At 41.3% G+C, this 16,259-nt stretch overlaps 1 protein-coding gene across 2 annotated transcripts in view; it reads right to left on the bottom strand.

Annotated features, from left to right (window-relative positions):
* The window catches only part of plcb3 (phospholipase C, beta 3 (phosphatidylinositol-specific)), a 56,576-nt gene that overhangs the window by 33,659 nt on the left and 6,658 nt on the right, over window positions 1-16,259 (bottom strand). For both annotated transcript variants that reach the window (XR_014593711.1, XM_083936974.1), the window contains exon 2: window positions 4,411-4,497. Coding sequence is in view for 1 of the 2 variants with exons in the window: in XM_083936974.1 (XP_083793100.1) it covers window positions 4,411-4,497 (87 nt within the window). In the remaining variant the exon portion in view is untranslated. The remainder of the gene's footprint in view (window positions 1-4,410; window positions 4,498-16,259) is intronic.

Here is a 16,259-nt window from a genome sequence, read left to right as displayed (position 1 = left end):
GCAACATGCAGCTTTTTTTTACATTAAAATGTTGTAAAAAATGTAAACGAAAAGAGAACTACCGTTTTTAGTCACAGTCTGACTCGGTTTCTACGTGTCCACATGCACACGTTTCCCTGCCACTGGCCTTGGTGGTCTGAATGTTTTGAGGGATATTTCAGTTTTCGTGGCCAACGACGAGCTGCATTCCCGCTACTGAAGTAAGAATAGTGGCCACAATCCAGCTCAGCCAAGCCAACATTAACAGCGATGAAAAGAACTCAGTAAGTGAGTAATGAAAGAAAAGCCAAACACTGCAGCACATAAGCCAAAGGAGGTGCACTGGCACCGCTTTATTCCAGAGAGGCAGCGGGGCGTTGACTTGAGCTGTATGAAAATGATTCATTTGCATTACTGGATCCAAGAAAACAAACGTATCTCAGTCATGGTCAAGAGATATTTCACCAAAGTTTCTGTAATCATGACCACAGGGGTTTAGAGCAGGCTGATCTGCATTCTAGTTTAATGCCTCTCTTTACAACTCCTGATCTCTTTTTGTAACCCTCACCACATGTGATGTGACATGAAACAAGAGTTTGTTGGGACATCTTTATAATGCTCACATGATCCTTGTCATGTTTGGAGGTCGATCTCTAAGTTGTGATAGATGACTCCATGGAAATTTGGGATGAAAAGTGAAACCTTCACCTTTTGTTTTATCTTCCTGTTTGTTCGTGTTTCTTGCCCAAACCTGAATTCTTTTTAGCAATGTCGCCACGTCCCTAAATTCCTTCACTAAGCATCTTTTATTAAGATTACTTTTTGTCATATTTGTTGAAACTGTGAAAAAAAAGTAAAGTTCTTCTTAGGGCTAGGCGGTATATCAACCTTTTAAGGTATACTGATATATTTTCAAACCAGATAAAAAATAGACAATACCAGACATGCAAGTCATTTGGTCCAAGCCTTCAAGCAGGTCCCAAGTCATTTCTTTAAAAGTCAAGTCCAGTCCTTAGTTGAGGCAAGTCAAGTCAAGTCAAGATACTGCAGTCTTAGCTGCAGTATTCAGTCTTTATAAAGAGAAAATTGAAGGCATTAGAACCTGTCTAATAATGATATTATTGGCCAAATAACTAAACCTGTTCAAAAAGTATGACAATGAATTGAATTTGTATCATAATTATTGATATTCAGTGTAATAAATCTAATGAACTGAACAAAAAAAATAAGATTTTTATATTTTCCTGGTTCCTTCTCAATCTAAATGGCAACCTTTTATTCTGGTGATTGGATTGACTAGTGATATGAATTGTTATATAGCTAGATATGGAGTTGTGAGAGAACAGATTGTATCCGGCTAACATTCATTCATTTCAACTCGCTTGCCATTAAAGCAGTGACTTAAGTCGACTCTGTGCCAAGTCACAAAGTGCACATCTCTGGACAGTAACGTCTATATGGATACAGTTTGATGTTGCGTTACATAATTCCCTACTGCCATAAAGCCGTGCCGGTGCTTGCATCTCTCCCCTTACACTGGCCGCGCAGCTGTAAAATGAGAAAGTTTGTCAAAACTGAGGCCAGCCGGCTGGAACACACTGTCTCATTTTTACAGCTAAACAGTACACTAAAATACAGTATGTTTCTTTGAGGTAAGACACAGGTAATGCAGTAAAAGAATCGTGTGTATTTGATCGGCTCAGGCGTCAGAGCCTCCAGGGCTCCCATTGGGTGTTTTCCTTTGAGCTCAGTGTTATCTGACTAACCTACAGAACCAGGAAGGGTTTGCAACACCACCCTTACCCAAGACATATGTAATACATGCAGATGTTCATTTCTTTATCTGACTCTAAGGGCGCACTCAGAGCGTACTCACACTGTCCTCCCGGACCGAGACCCGGACTTAAGGGTACTTGTCCCCTCTCCCCCCCGCGCCCCAGCCCCGTTTGTACTCACTGCCAGGGCCGGCCGATGCTTCTTGCTGTCCATACGCCATCACGCCATAACACGTCACACGCATTGATCGCGTGTGTGTGGCTTTGTTTACAAATCTTTCCATAGACCTCGGAGTTTTTGTGCGTCTTGTCGACTGTTTTTGAATATTTTCATCCGACCAAATCTGCAGTAAACACTCCACCTCCGCACCACACCAACGTGAACCTTTCACCGCCATTGTTGTTGTTGTTAAATGTCCACGCATGGTCCGTCCTTCTATTTACATGTCCGAACAGGCGGACATAACGCTACTGCCGTAGGGCTCGTGCTCGTACACGTGCGCACGCTCGTGCTCGTACATGTGCAAACGGCTCCGCTAAAGCCCACCTCTTTCAAGCGGACCGTGGACGGTCCGCTGGCCGCAGTTGAGCGCGGAGCGGGTCCACTCACACTACTTAAAGGTACTAGACTTTAGCTGAAAAACCGGTTTTGGCCTCGGCCAAAAGGACAGTGTGAGTAGGCTGTCACACCGTCCTTCCGCACCGGGCCAAAACAGGTTTTTCAGCTAAAGCCTAGTGCGTTTGAGCAGTGTGAGTGCACCCGCTCCGCGCATAACTGCGGACAGCGGTCTATGGAAAGATTTGTAAACAAAGCGACGCATCGCGATGACGCCAATCAATGTGTGTGACCTGTTAGGGCGTGATGACGTATGGACAGCAAGAAGCATTTGCGCGAGGCCCAGGCAGTGTGAGTACAAATGGGCCTGGGGCGCGGGGGGAGAGGGAGGGGGGGACAAGTACCCTAAAGCCCGGGGCACGGTGCGGAAGGACAGTGTGAGTGCGCCCTAAGGTCCAGCTTACATACAACCGATACTACATCTAAATAACCTCTTGTTTCAAGCGTGGAGCAGCCTCATCGTCACCATGAAAAGATTTAATGACTGACGGTATGACTCTTTGCTAAACAGTGTCACAGCTGCACCTCGGGCGACAAATGGCCTATTATCGCAATACCACACACACACACACACACACACACACACACACACACACACACACACACACACACACACACACACACACACACACACACACACACACACACACACACACACACACACACACACACACACACACACACACACACACACACACACACACACACACACACACACACACACACACACACACACACACACACACACACACACACACACACACACACACACACACACACACACACACACACACACACACACACACACACACACACACACAAAGCCTCTGTGTGTTAGGTGAATGCATGAACACATGGTAGACACACAGGCAGCATGCTCTGGCCCAGATAATATGTACACACACACGAACACACACGCAAAACATGCAGACACAACGCAGTGATAATATTGGCTATCAACAGGTCATTCCATACATGCCTGTTGAATAAATAGACAGCCAGAAATAAAAAGAAGGACAGTCGGTGTGTGTGTGTGTGTGTGTGTGTGTGTGTGTGTGTGTGTGTGTGTGTGTGTGTGTGTGTGTGTGTGTGTGTGTGTGTGTGTGTGTGTGTGTGTGTGTGTGTGTGTGTGTGTGTGTATGTGTGTGTGTGTGTGTGTGTGTTTGTGTGTGTGTGTGTGAAAGAGAGAAGGAGAAAAACATAGAGAGAGAGACGGGGATGGGGGAGGTGTGGTGAGCTAATTGAGCTGCCTTGAAATGTCATTTGATCCAAGAAGCCTCACAAAATGTCCTGACCGGGCCAGCGTCACGGATGTATGTATATATATATATATATATATATATATATATATATATATAGTTGATGGACAGATTTAATGGAAGATAATGGATTAAGAGGAGACAGAGGATTTAAAACTATACAGAGAGGTTGCTGTTCATATGGGATTAAAAGAAAACACCTTTAATACATCTGCACCACCACAATGAAAATCTCAAAAAACCCTACATCCTGCTGACTCGCTGCCTATTGTCTCTGGCTAATCACGTCAGCTAAATGACTAAAATCCAATATAACTAAACTAATGGCTTAAGTGCAGCCACCAACGACACGGAGGGGAGATTGTTAGGAAGTACAGATAGATGGAGTGAAAGAGATTGAGGACTAAAAGGATGAAGACCTCAAAGACATCAGGGAGACAGAGGAACGGGGCAAACAAAGCCGGGACAAATGGATGAAGCCCATTTTGGCTGAACTAATGCACTGGATAAAAACCACAGTAAAAGAGAGGAGGAAGAAACAACTATTTAGAGAGACAGCTCCATCTCCCCCCAGCTGTTTCAGCTATGTGCTAGAGCTCTAGTAAACAAATAACAAGTGCAATATCCATATTGCCGCTCCTGTTGGTGCATTAAAAACCCACTGTGGTCTGTTGCAAAGTGGCCCATTTGTATTCGATCACATCTGTTTTGTGAATAGTAAACTTGGCCTACTTTGAGACCAACGTGTAAGTGTGTAAGTGTGTAAGTGTGTGTGTCTCACCAGGTTGGACCCTCCAGTCCAGTAGAGGAAGAATCCATCTGGGTCAACTTTCAGGGTTACCAGGGTGGGGGGCCCGCTGTTGGGCTCCTAGACAACAACAGAAATAGAGACGTTAGAGGGACGAACAATAATATCTCTCCCTCAAACACACACACACTAACACACACACACACAGTTACAAGTAAAGTGAGCTCCATATTTCTGTACAGAAGAAGCTAGTGCACAGGTTATTTATTGCAATGTGTGTCTTATTTTCATACTTTTAGCCATCAAATCTATTGGCTATGATAGCACTGTTCTATCCAAAGTCACTGCTGATGTCTAGGAACATAGCAGCATAGCCAAAGGTGGTATGACAAGTCAAAATGGAACCAGGAAGTTGTTCTTTAAATTGAGGGATTTTTTTACAACTGAGGGTTTGGTTAAAATATTTTGTCATTTGCTTTCATTTTGTCTCCCAAGGAAGTTTGTTTGAAACCTGTTTGATCGTCATGTTCCTTAAGCAGTCTGACTACTTTCTGTTGCTGATTTCCTGCATGTGAGCAGATAACCGGGCGGGTATAATTTAAGGTGATCACATTTGAGTTAAAAGAGTTATTATATCTGTAATGATCAGTATATGAGAACAACAGGCCATGACCTGTACAATTGGCTTTTGTCCTTTGCTGGTTTTCTCCATTTAACTAGAGAATGAACAGGAGAATGTTTATTCTATTGTTATCAATCTGACAATGATTTAGTCTCTGTTGGCAAAAATCAATATTTTGGGAGCTTCAGTGTAGCCAGCAGATATGGATAACAGATACCAAGGGTAAGACTTGTGCCGGTCATTGTTTAAAGTCCAATTAGCATCTAGAGAAGCGAGAATAGAATAAAGAGACAAAGTGTGAGACCGTACTGTTTTACAAGTAACCAGCGTACACTCAGTTAAAAATTTAAAAACCACTGCAACAACTTTCTTTAAGCCTCCGCCGAAGACAATTTTCTAATCTCACTCACTTTTTTTATACAATTCAAACATCAACAGTGGATTGGTTCTGAGACTGTATTTTGACCGATGCGTTCCACCTCTTTACTCTCCACACAGGCGGTTTACCTGCACGCAACAGAAGCGCTTGAACGTGATTGGTCAATACTCCAAACAGAAGCCAGAACCCTTCAGATACCAAAATCAGCAGTTTGTATTATTAAGATTTGATTTGGTATTTTTTACAGTGATACTGCTGATATAATATGTGGCCAATGTTATAAAAATAAGACCCAAGTTACATGAAACCATTGTTTTATTTGAGAAGAGAATCCCCCAGCTTGTGTTTCTGAAAACTTTAGATTGGAAATAAGTCTTTTCAGCTTGGCCACCTTGTATACCATCACATGTAGAGTTAAATGGAGTGATATTGTTGTGTAAATACACTTTGATCCTTTTTGTTCACAAGCCAACTTCTGGTGTAAAACAGAATATTACAGCAGCTAGTGTCCTTACAGATCTCTACATCTACAGTCTACAGCAGCATACAAAAAAGGACAGTGACATGAAATAAGCTGTTCGTAGCAGTCGTGTAGCAGCCTGCTGATACCTTGCCATTATGGGATGGAAGACAGACAGAAAGACAGACAGGGATATTGCGTGCTTCTGTGTATGTGTCATGCAACAGCTGTTTTGATGATGGAAATGACGCAGTCTGGCCAGCATGAAGATCTCATTCATGTGCAGCATAATGACGGATCAGGAGCCTGCATCAACATGTCATTATCATTATGGGGTCATTCGCGAGATACCATGACCGCACATGTACACTTACACACACACACACACACAGCTACCGCCTCTGTAATTACAATGGTAAGAGGTCAGACTCTGGTCCAACAGGCAAACATACCATCCAGACATCCTGAGAAACAACGATGATGATCCAGATTGTTTGTTATTACAGTGAGTGATGACTCATGTACTCACCATGAGCATCAATATCAGCATCATCATCATATGGGATGAGAGAGAAAGATCTGCGTGTCAACCCACAAACTTTCCCACCGACATACTATCAGAAGAACTACAGTAAGTTTACAAAATCGCATCACGCAAACAATTGACCGCTGACCACATACAGACGGTATTTCTTAATTATGGGATAGGGCAAATAAAACTAGAAGGGTCTTAAAATGTTAATACAGTGAGAATTTTCCAAGTCAGGAAATCATTTTTTCATTTGTTCTCACCAGAGCCTGACCAGTATGGGATTTTTGAGGTCGATACCGACGTTTAAGGGAAAAGATTTAATTTGGTCGATATAGTGAATCAATGAGCTGTAATGAAAAAAGACCAAAGAATATTTAACATTGTTATACATTACACAACCCATTCTAGAAATGAGCACTGAGAAAGAAAAGCTAGCGTCATGTTCAGTGTCAGTCATTTGCTGAACATTTAAATAAAGAGTACATTAGAATGAATTAAATAGCTAGGCTAAATGAAACTATTTCTACTATCACCCGACCATATACCATTTACACTGATGAATTATACAGTATGTCTGTGATGGGTTAATATTGACCAATATCAGTACAAATCTTATGTACCCACCCCGTGATTCAGATCCACCCCAAATTATAATTCTGCTGACAAACAGACCAACAAAGAAACAAACAGCAGACAAACCAAGATGAGGATATTATTTACCTCCTTAGATGAGGTAATAACTTACATATGATTTTAACAAAGCTGATAACAAAAATGCTCATAATTTTAGGTTTAACACAAAAAATGTACAAATGTTGAATATTTGAATAATCATTCAAGACTGAATCATTTCAAATTCTGCTTAACAAGCACAATCTAGCTTTAAATACTTATACAATTCATTTTTTTAAATGAAGTGGGATGCTGAACCAAATACAAGCAAATTACTTAATGTTACATTATAACTTTATAGGATTCTATAAAAGGGTAATTTTACTCATGCATACTCACAATAATTATGCTTGGCTTAAATGGAGGGATAGAAAAAACATTGGGAGTTTGTAAAACAGGTATAAAATAGGCACAAAACAATTTCTCAGTTAACAAATGTATTTCAGAAAGACATAAGAAGAGAAATAAGAAGATTTCTTTACCTTCAGGCAGAGCCAGGCTAACTGTTTAGCCAACTTTATGTTCACATTATGCTATCATGCTATCTAGCTCTCCACAAGACAGCAAATAAGTGTATTTCCTTAAATGTTAAACTATTCCTTCAAAGGAATACATAACCCCCTAAAATTCCTCACCCTGTAATAACTTGAATTCTTGAGGAAAAAATGTTTTTTCACAGTAAATTAAGAACAAAGAATGATCTGTTTTTGAATCTTCATTCGTGCGAGAAAAACACATTTTAGATAAAGAATTCAAGGCTTCACAGGGCGAGTAACTCACAAATATACACAAATAATCTTTGTAGATCAAGTATTTCTTTAAAAAAGACTCCTTAGTGTTAACTTTTGTCCCATTAGCAGGAAATGCACATTTTACTGCTGAACATACCTTGAGTTTAGGCTCCAATGTCGGCTAACAGAGAAGGTGTTAGCAGGAGAGGCGTGGACGGGGATAAGGACAGAAGAACAGAGAGGAAAAGAAAGAGGGTTTGAGAAACAGAAAGACGAGAGGAGGATGGATGGGAGAGGGATTGGAAGAAAGCGTCACGGTTGAAAAAGAGGAAGAAACAAAATGGTCAGGAGTAGAAGAAGAGAGCATGAGATTAAAGTCAAACCACATCATGAGACCTTAAATGTAGTCTTTTTAGAGTGGGCATCCCTAACTTCAACTGAGGCGATGATGAGACTACTTTGATACGCTTCACTCTGTAGCACCAACCAGCTGTGAAGGTACCACGATGTCATGCTGTGCTTTCATATGAATCCCATCGATAGAACGGCAGCTTAACTTGAACCTTAACGGTGAGGCCGACTGAACCGTAAATCACTGAACTTGTGACCTGTGTTTACTCACTGGCATCAGTGGAAAGCGGTACAACTCCGATTTCACGCTGTGATTACCATCTTAAGTCAGGTGCTCTTTTCAGCCAGTGATTTGATGTCAACGCTGAGCAGTCCTTTGACTTGCAGTGAATTCTGAGCTTCCATATCTGCAGCCCTAATGGTTTACGTTTGTTGAGCTTTTGGCGGCTGGGTTGGATTTTCTGAGACAACAGAATGTAATTTCAATACGAACTGGAAACAGTCCGTTTGGAAGGTACAGATGTTCCCACAGCCATCGTGCTGAAGACAAAACATTCCTCCTTATGAGCAAAGACAACTGGGCTTTCTTTGTATATATGCAATGCAAATGCTTTGCATGGCTTTGACAATGGACGCCAATGAGCCTATTGTTCAAATGTTCCAGTGCTCTTTGCTGCAGCTGGTCAACACAGAATAAAAGCCAAATCCAAATACCTGTATTCATCCTCTGTCTCTCTTTAAGACCCCTCCTGAAAAAGCCCAGTATGCTCTGAATGGTCAGTGTTTCTGGGTCTTCCGCGTCCACGCTCTTGGCGTCTTTGCACCGCCATTGCAGCTGGGGAATGACTTACAGTGCCGTAGTGGCACTTTCAACCATCATATAGTACAGTTGTGACATCACAACCGTACATGAGTCCTGAGGGTTTGTTTAAAGGCACAGTTTGAGGGCCGAACTTTTTGATACTTCCACAGTATTTATATAGCACATCAACCTGCTTTATAATAAAAAAGACATAAATATCACTTTCAACAATGGGACATTTAATCCATTCGCGCTCCACTCTACTTCAAAGGTCAGATTTACATTTATTTTTTCCACCGCAGCCAGTTTCCATTCAACTTCACTATCATCAATCTAAAACAGTTCTGACAGCTTGTAAGTGGAACAGTATGAGCACCCTGCATCATCAATCTTATACAACAGTACAATGTATAAAAAATCTCTTTAAAATGTTGGATGAATACATTATTGAAGGCACTATTATTGTGCAGCAAACAATTCTTATTTGTTAAGTAGAATTAAGCATATGGTGCCCCCACATACAAACTAAAGCATGACATGAGTCCATCAAAGTCATGAGGTCACGTTCAACAGAAATCCCTTTCACGCATTAAAGCTGCATTAAGTGTTTGATGATAACTATGTTTTCAACATCAGTCTGACCCATTCGCACCACACGTTTAGTGAGGGCTAAATACCAAGTCACTGCCAAGAGCAACCGCCACTTAAACTGCACTACAATATTTACAACTTTTGAGATGGATAAGAAGGAGAAGATATGAGAAATATAAGTCATCACATTCAACTTTTGTTATAGAGTGATGGTATTACTTTAGTAGTTCAATAGCTTTGGCATAATAGTGATGCTGCTGTTGTAAAAGCAACCTGTCTTCACCCTTTAATATAAACAGAACAGGAGACACTCTGGGCAGAAAACTATCCAAGCTTTTTGGAAAAAGATTCTTCGTCGAGTAACATTCATCATTCATGGTAAGTTTCTCCACAAAGAAGAATGCAATGCAAGTTTCTTGGAGATAAGTCATTCAGCATGAAAAAAAGCTGAAAAAAACTAAAGACGACTTGTCAACTAATCAACTAAGAGGGGGCAGCTGTATGAGCTTTCAGCCACATCAGAGTAGTATTGGTCAGTACACAGTACAATGCATTAGGGCTGTACGCTATGGTCTAAAATTTATATCACCGTATAATTTGAAGCATAGACGGTAACGGTATTAAATCACGGTATATTAATTTATCTTCAAATTTCTATGTAAATGCTTCTGAATTGGCCTACTGTACAATTACTGTACAAAAGTACAAGTTTGAGGCTGGATTGCGGGTTTTCTGTGTCAACATCTTCTTGTTTTTTGAGAGGGACAGGAGCGATGCAAAAGCACACAAAGCAGAACGCAGCAGGAGCGCGCAAAAGCAAAGTCCCAGTGCGCCGGTATTTGACACGCTGAGACAGTTGCACAGACATGTGAGAGGACAGCGGTCAACATCGGCCACGACAGCCATGAATACTTTTTCACATGGGCTTCTACTCAAAGGGTCAGTGAATATTCCCTCACGGGCCGGATCCGCACGCATTGTGTTGTCATGTCAGAAAAATCCATACCGTAGCCAAAGTCCTACCGTCCTACGGTCTATACCGCTTATACCACACACCACCTACAATGTATTGATGTAGGTTTTACATACAAAGTGCTACAGTTACAAACCCCGAGAGTCCAAACTGCCTCTGTAAGAATGAGGCCAATAATGTGTCTCTTTCTCATAACTTTATTTGTTTGACACCGTTCCACTTCAGGCTCAGTTTATGTTTCTGCTTCTCTTCTTCTCTCTACAATACACACTTTGCATTAAAGATGGGGAATTCCACTGTGACCGGACACACAAATACACATTTACCCAAAGGAATGTGATCTACGGGCTCATGTGACCAGTAATATAACAACATCTCCCCTATAGAGCCTTCAAGAGAGAGACACACACACACACACACACACACACACACACACACACACACACACACACACACACACACACACACACACACACACACACACACACACACACACACACACACACACACACACACACACACACACACACACACACACACACACACACACACACACACACACACACACACACACACACACACACACACACACACACACACACACACACACACACACACACACACACACACACACACACACACACACACACACACACACACACACACACACACACACACACACACACACACACACACACACACCTGTGGTTAGTCATATTTTCATGCAGCCATGGGTTTTGCATACCTGGCTTTGCAGTTGCTTTCTAGCACTGCCTTTCACTGTGAAACACACATCTCTGTTATATTCCCCTCTGTTCTCTTTTGTTTATTGTCATAGTTCATCTTAGAATCTCCCCATGTGTAGGCTATAAACAAATTCCCTCACTTCCTTTTATTTGGTTATTTTGCTATCATCCATTAATCATTTGAATAAAGTAAAATGTCAAATATTCTGTGCTTCCAGCTGCAAAAATGTGCATAATTGCAGTTTTTCTTTCGATCGTTATGAATTGAATATGTTTGGGTTTCCACTCTTTTGTTTGGACAATTTGAAGATGTTATGGTCATTTTGTCCCTTTTACTAAAATGTTATAGATCAGATGATTAATTAAGAATAATCAACAGGTTAATGATAATAAAAATAGTGATTTATGTATTGTCTTTAGCCACTTATTAGTGTTCAGTATTATTGTAACTACTCAGTAAAAGTGTGTTTATAACACATGAAAGGTCACTATAGATTCTAGATGAAATTGAGGATAATTGTAAGAAACCTAAGCAGTAAATAATTTCTGCATGTCCTCCACACCTTGTTTTACCATAAACATGCACCCTATGGTGTGTTTTCTGGGAGAGGGTGGGTGGTAGGTCTATAATTGGGTCTCACCCCACTCCCTAATTAACCGCCATATGTAGAAACCTTCTGATGTCTTGAATCACTTCCTTCCCTTCTTTCTTTCTTTCTCTCTTTCCTTCTTTCCTTCTTTCTTTAGTTCTTTCATCTTTTTCTCTCAGTGTCAATCAATCCTTCAATTCAATCTCTTTCCAACACTTTGATTCCTTTTTTCCTCCTTAATTGGAGTCCACGTCTCTTTCTCCAGGCCCCCTCCAGATGCCCTGACCCTCTGACAAACACCTTCATTACCTGACCGTAATGTCAAACACATACAAAGTGGATGGACCACCCTCCGAGGCTGACATCTTACATGGACAGGCAGCAGCTAATGAGCCCCTCTTGAAAAATCACAATCTATATAAGGGCACACACAAGTACAAAGACACACATATCTTCTACATAGTCCCCTCACCACAAATTAATGCTTGTGTTATATAATGGGAGTCAGGAGAAGGCCATTAGTGAGAGAAACTGATAAAACAGGCTGCTCAAAGTGCACCTTTGGTTTGCTGTACCGTGTGTGTGGGTTCAGCGACAGCTTACAGGAGTGGTGTGAGAAAGAGCGCCAGTGTGCACTTAGTGCGAGTGTGTTTGAGCTGCTGCTTTGGCAACACGGTAAAAGTTGATGACTGTAGGTAACCTTTGGACTCGAGAGAGAGAGAGAGAGAGAGAGGTGAGGAAAAGAGTGGGGCCAGAAAAGGGACATAAGCTATAGAATAAAATACAGAAAGAAGGTCAGTAGAGTTAATATTTAGTGGTGTGGTAGACGGTACGTGTATTTAGCAATTACACACTGTAGGTGAAAACGTATTTGGTGTTTGAGGGCACTTTGGGACTCCGCTAAGGAAATTAACAACTTACACTCCCTGTGGTGGTGCCATGTTCTTACTACTGAACAATACCTCTGTGTTTACAGGTTGCATCAAGTTAAATAAAGTGGGAAGATTCTTTTTTTCTTTTCAGATTTTCCCAAATTAGGAGTATCAAATTCTCCTGCACTGATGTATTTTTCACGGCCACTGTTGGTGCGGGAGGGCTACAAAGATGTGAACCCCAAACATAATTAGTTTGGACAACCACATCAAATTCAAAAGTGTTTATACTTGTTCCAAACGACCACACTCAAAGCCTCTTCCACATTTGCACTCCAACCCTGAAATCATCTAGAAAATACCGGGCCGAGCTGTATGTGAATGTGAATATGAATGCCAACAGTTTGATGGGACATTCATTCAATTCATATCAATTTTATTTACAGTGCCAAATCATAACAAAAGTAATCACATGACACTTTACAGTGTAGGTATATGACTTAATTATGATTTACATAGACCCAACATTTCCCTGTTGAGTACACAGTGGCAACAAAAACTTTCCCTATAACAGGCAGGACCGTCAGACAGACCCAGCTCTGTGGAGGACAGACATCTGTCTGCACCGGTTGGGGAGGAAGAAAAGGAGAGAGAAAGAGAAAAAAGACGGACAGATACACTTGCAGAGATGCAAGCAACCACAAAGTAACACAACTTTAGTGATAGCTAAAGTAATGTGAATATGACTTACATGTTATGGCAGTTAATACAGCAGAACAGCAAGAAACAGGCACAGCCAAGGTGACAGAACATGGCAATGACAATAATAATTATGGTGGTAAATAAGAAGTTGAATTAGTAACATGCATTGATGAGACATGAATGGTACAGACAGACAGGACAAAAGCTCAGAGTATCACCAACAGTATTATCCCCCAGCAGACTAGGCCTATAGCAGCATCATTAAGCATGACAAAATCCAATACAAAATCCATGTAACACAGAGGGTTGTTGTCTGGAGAATTCCCAGCATGGGCGTGTTGATGACGTTTCTATAATGCAGCCCGTGTGAAACCGTAAAAAAAGTTATACACCCGAGGATGATGAAGAAGAGTGATTTACACAATGTCGCCAATGAAAATGGCCACAAACTGGAAACTGGAAAAATGACTAATTCAGGAACTCATGTCGATAAGAGCAGACAAATTCAAGGGACAGCAAGCGACTCGGTTGTTTATGACCAAATTACCAACGGGCTACGTTGGTAGTTTGTTATCCGCCTCCTGTCCTGCCTCCTCAACACTCTACTCAGGCGCCGCCCCTCGCCTAAACCAAACTTCACAGTAAGTGAGTAACACGTCTGACATGGAACATCATAGACATGCCACATGTGTAAGAGAGAAACTTTTCTGGACCTAATTTGTCAAACATTGTCTGGAGTTCATATGAGAAACGACTAGAGAGATGGAGGAAACGCAATATTGTCTAATTATGAGAATAAGGACGGACATTTTCAGACAGACAGTCTCTCCTGGAAGCCATTAATATTGTTGCACAACAACTAAAATAGAGATGCACCGGTCCGATATTGACTATTTAGCCGGATCGGATATCGGATGAATGAGGCCGATCCAGCATTGAGGCCGATCCAGCATTCCGATCCAGATCTTCTTTATTAATATCATACACGGCAAAACAGTTACAGCGATCTAGTCACTTCAGTTCTATGTTTGCAACACCGGTTAGGGCATGGGTGTCAAACTGATCCAGTAAAGGGCCGTGTGGCTGCAGGTTTTCATTCCAACCAATCAAAAACACACCTGGTCCAACAAATCAACTGTGTGAAGGCAGTTCAGGTGATTGAGTAAGTCGAGTCAGGTGTGTTCTTGCTTGGTTGGAATGAAAACCTACAGCCACACGGCCCTTTAATGGATCATTTTGACACCCATGGGTTAGGGTTTTATATTACATTTTAAAATATCCGTTTGCAGTGCACTTTACATGGAAGTGTTATTTATTTATTTTTCATGCTAATGTACTTTGTTATTTGCTGATAATAATATTAAGTACATTGTGTACTTAATATAATATACATTGTGTACATCTGTGTTAATTTGTTACCTTTTTAACACCTAACAAGGCTAAATATTAATGTCAAGCCTGATGCCTTCACTCACATGGCAAAGTATACCGTTCATTTATGCAACAGTAGTTGCAATCGGTACCGGTTATCCGCAGATACACTCAGCCCAGGTATCAGTATTGGATTGGATTTAAAAAAACTGGATCAGCGCATCTCTAGCAAAAAGCAGTGCATAGTGAAAAAAAAGACCACTACCATATTGAAATATTACCAAATATTATAAGGGTCTGTTTGAATACCTCCTACTAGTTAATACACAAGACCAGACAGAGACAAGATAGAAAGGAAAAAACAGAGACAGAGAAACAAAACTCAAAGACAGGAAGCAGACCGAAACTAATAGGAGGAGGAAGAGAGAGTGATAAAGATGGCAAAAGAAAGAATGGGGAAGAGCTCAAACATAAGATACAGAGACACAACAAGGTTACGTGTGCAGTGAATGGAAGTGAGTGATTGAATAGGAGGAGGAGGAGGAGAGATGGAGCGGTCCAGATGTCAGCCCCACACTTCACATGTGGCTGTGGTTGACCTTCCACCTCCCTCTCTCTCTCCCTCCCTCCATCCATCCATCAATCCATCCCTCGTTTCTCACCACTCTGTCAGGATGTCGGCAGTGTTTCTCGACGCGGCGTCAGACCTTCACACAAGCCTGCGTTTCCTCCTCCTCTGACTCTCATCTACTAAACATTTACCCGTTCACCGGATGATGATGACAATTTGCGGCTTGTTGCTCTAACGCATCGACATAACGCTGAACCGGGACATCCACTTTCTGATACACGCAGGAATTGTTGGCATTAGAGTAATGGAGCCCATTGTGTTTTCCCATAAGTCATGATGACACAGCACTTCTGATTACAAAAGAGATCTGCTTCTGAAGATGGAAACGCTTTCACATATTTGCTGTTCCATCTCAAAAGTGTATGTTTTGTCGGTAATCTGAACAGCACAGAGTCAGTTATGAAAATATCTTTCTTGTTTATCTTATTAAAAGGAGAGCAATGATCATTCAAGGCCGCGATAGTGAATTATTTTTATCAGTGCTGTGGCATCATAAAAACATTCCATGGTGTGATAAAGTGACTGTTTACTAGGCACCGGCCGGAGCAAAGCAGGAACAAAAACACAAGATGATAAAAAGTGGCGGCTCGGCAAGTCCCAACACGAAGGGGAAGCAAGAGTGCAGGAAGAAACAGGGTTCGAGTGAGAAGCGTTTTTAAAATGCAGTCTTACAACAGCAATGCAGATGGTGGAAATTTAGGAACAATTCATGTGAATAGAGACAACTGAAAAAAGAAAATTGCTTGAAATCATCCCATGACAACAAGATATGCTTGTGATACCAACGTGTTAGAACAACTGACTTTTATTTAACTGCTTTAGAATAAAATACAAGTCAGTGTTGAATGGATTTCCAG

This window comes from Echiichthys vipera (genome assembly GCF_963691815.1).
Source record: "Echiichthys vipera genome assembly, chromosome: 22".
In the NCBI taxonomy this organism is placed as follows: Eukaryota; Metazoa; Chordata; class Actinopteri; order Perciformes; family Trachinidae; genus Echiichthys; species Echiichthys vipera.
This window is presented reverse-complemented; position numbering and strand designations above follow the sequence as displayed.